Source organism: Atta cephalotes, assembly GCF_000143395.1.
Source record: "Atta cephalotes unplaced genomic scaffold scaffold00021, whole genome shotgun sequence".
Taxonomy (NCBI): Eukaryota; Metazoa; Arthropoda; class Insecta; order Hymenoptera; family Formicidae; genus Atta; species Atta cephalotes.
Window position 1 is genome coordinate 4,774,925 of NW_012130085.1, and position 3,393 is coordinate 4,778,317.

The 3,393-nt window shown below is 33.6% G+C and overlaps 1 protein-coding gene across 1 annotated transcript in view; it reads left to right on the top strand.

The window, feature by feature from the left end:
- Window positions 1–775: 775 nt before the first annotated feature.
- Window positions 776–3,393, top strand: part of LOC105619425 (polycomb group protein Psc-like) — a 7,554-nt gene continuing 4,936 nt past the window's right edge. Inside the window, 2 exon segments of the mRNA XM_012200946.1 lie at window positions 776–905; window positions 2,308–2,879. Coding sequence (XP_012056336.1) covers window positions 788–905; window positions 2,308–2,879 — 690 coding nt within the window. The 5' untranslated portion in view covers window positions 776–787.

Here is a 3,393-nt window from a genome sequence, read left to right on the forward strand (position 1 = left end):
ATGCACATGAAAATCGCGTGCCGTTCATCGCAAGAGCAACGAATGGCGTGGCGGGCGTCGCATCACGCCGCGTCAGCGTTCTCGTGGCGCTGCAATGGGAATGCACCGCGAACACACGTTGCTCGCGTTGCGAGATAGTGTTGTGCGTATTTCTACAGATACATCAACAGTGGGTTGTGTACTATTTATTGCGCATCTTCACCGACGTTCATCTGATAATGTTATGATGATTCTTAAGCTATCACATAAACTGCACTAGCTTGTTCTCGAATAAAAAATCCTAATTCGGATTTCATAATTTACTTTTTTGTTTTAAAAAATCTAATTTATATACATATATATTTCATTTTTGTTCTGTTTCGTTAAAAAACAAATCTTTCGTTAAACATTTATATACATACTGCAAAATCATATCAAAAATGTAGAAAATAAATGTAGAAAATAAATGTTGAAAATAAATGTAAGATAATCTCATATTAGTATTAGTTTTAATTATTTATCAGAAATAAACTAATTTTTGTTTATAGAAAATATTTAAAAATAATTTCCATTGCGAATATTAATTTCATAAATATAATTCCATATTAAATACATGATAATGAATAATAAGATTGAGAGGAATTCTAAGATGGATTTTTTTTACAATAAAATTAAAGATTAAAAAGTAATTATAGAGCATGTGTCAATAATAAGTCGTAACTGTATTGGCAGTTGTATTGTTCATTATATTCTATATAGATTATTGATTAACAATCGATTGGCAGCTGTTTCAGCACAGGTTAACAACATGGAGGCAAAGGAGAGGGAAAAGCCGTTGGTCAAAGATTTGAACGAACATATCGTGTGCCCCCTGTGCAGAGGATATCTCATAGACGCTACGACTCTTGTGGAATGTCTACACTCCTGTTAGTATTTTGCTCAGTATAATTATTACTTGTCGTTAATCATCGAGCAATCACATTGTAAAAAAAAGTATAATAATTTATTAAAGGCATGATATTTGTATAAAAAAACAAATGTAATACAGAAAGAATTTTTCTTCGAAATTATTATATTTAGAATTTTTAAATCTCTTTCTCAATATGTTTTTCTTAAGGCTTCTGAATAGTCACCACAGTCATATTGAATCGTAATATCAGAAACGAGAAATGACACGTTAATTTTTATTATATTGTCATTTATATATAAATAAAGACAATTTGGCTAAAACAAAATGATGAGATTGTTTTAAAACATTTGTAAAATGTAAATTGGATGAAAACTATGCTTATCCCCCTAACAATCAGTAAAATAATCATAAAAAATGATGAAAGGCACATGAAGTGCTTTTATTCAATGTGCATACGTAGCTTATTTTCACTTACGTATTTTTATCACTTTTTATGATTATTTATTGACTATCAGGGGATCTTCATAAATGGCATGTAATAAAAATTAACGTATCATTTCTCACTTCGACGTCACGATTTAATATGGCTGTGACTCAGGAATCTTAAGGGGATGCTAAACCAATTACCAAATTTGATTGAGGTCGATAGTACAGACTTTTTTAATTTTAAATTCAAAAATAGTGATGATATCTTTGATTAATTTCTTACATTATATTATATAATATATATTGTTCTGTCTTATTCAAACGCATACATCAGTCCTTATCTAACATATGCCAGCACCATCTATCGTAAATATTTTTCACTCGATGAAAATACTTTTCTTCTATAATTTCAGTCTTAGTTCTACAAACTCGTATCTTTCGTTTCAATAATGTGACCTTAACTGCACGCGTATTTTTAAGATATGAATTCTAAAACTTTTGTTTCAAGCAAATATATACCTGAGGTGACAGCTGTACCAGCCAAAAGTAAGTGAATTTTTTAACTTTTTTTTCGGTTTTCTCATGAAATTCAGTGCAATTGAGGTTCTGTTTGTGCGTACTTTAATTTATGTAATAATACTTTTGCAATCCCTAAATCCAATTTGGATATTTTTTTCACCGAGTGGAAATGATGGTTTAATAGGTGGCTTTAGCATCCCCTTAAATAGCATATTTTATAACTAACAGCTGATACCATGATGTTGAAGTTATTCTCTGTATTCCTTGCCTCTGCATTTATACATGAATCATGTTCTTAATAATATTTTTTCAAATCTGGAAACGTTAGCATATTCTTTTTTAATCATTATCACTTTATCAATTATTATTATTATTAAATATCGCGATATAAAATCAGTTTCAAATCAGTCGTATTAGGTATCTCAATTTTTACGCCGTGGTTATTCTTTCGCATTGCGGACGCGGATCATCAGTTTGCAGAGGTTGTATCGTTCGACGTCTGAGTAGTGGCGCCCGCGCGTGCCCCGTGTGTAGCATTGCGACATCGCCACCTCTCTTGCCGGATATGCGGCTTCAACGGCTGGTATATCTTGCGGTGCCTGGTCTCTTCCGGTCGGAGCTTGAACGTAGATGCCATTTCCGTTTGGTGAATCCGCAATGTCCGCCTTTGGCACCGCCCGTAGGTGCTCTCGAACTCACCCTGGATGATCTCGTTAGTCTGAGTTTGCAAGAGCTAGAGGACACAGAAGACAAAATGCCGAAGAAAGAACGCGGCTCGAAGAAGGATGTGTCGGAGAATAAAGGTAGAAGCGGAAGCACGAGGTATCTCAAGTGCCCAGCTGCCGTGACAGTGCGTCATCTGGTGAGACTATTGATGCTGAAAAGAGGTTGGGAAGAAGCTAACGCAACCATCAACGGTGTCATTAATAGGATAAAGATTTTGTATCAGAAACACGAGACGCAGCACCCCAACGAGTTAAATATGTATTCGCTGGATCCCTCTTGGACACTTCTAGATCTTGCTTGCATATTTCAATGGAAGAGGGTAAGTTTATACACATATTATATCTATATATTCATTTGACATACCGCGCGGCCGTTAGCTTTCGTTTCATATAGAACGTTTTCATATATATAAGAATATCGAATAATGATTTAATATTACAAATCAAATCTACATTAAATTTTCAATATTCGAGTTGATTTGACTTAAATGGTTTTTCTTCTGTTTTTATAATATATTTTTCTGTGTTTCTTATATAAAAGAGATAAAAGAGATGCACGCATGCACGCACGCACACATTATGTACGCGATTTCTTATTCAATATTTTTAGAATTTAATGTATGGGTGATATTTCAACATAATAACAAAATTATGAAAAATTAAGATTATTCTAAATCACATTTAAAAATAATACAACAAATTTGATAATGGTTTATTATCTGGATCGTAAGTTTTACACACACACACACACACACACACACACACACACACACACACACACACACACACACACGACACGCACGACACACACACACACACACACACACACACACG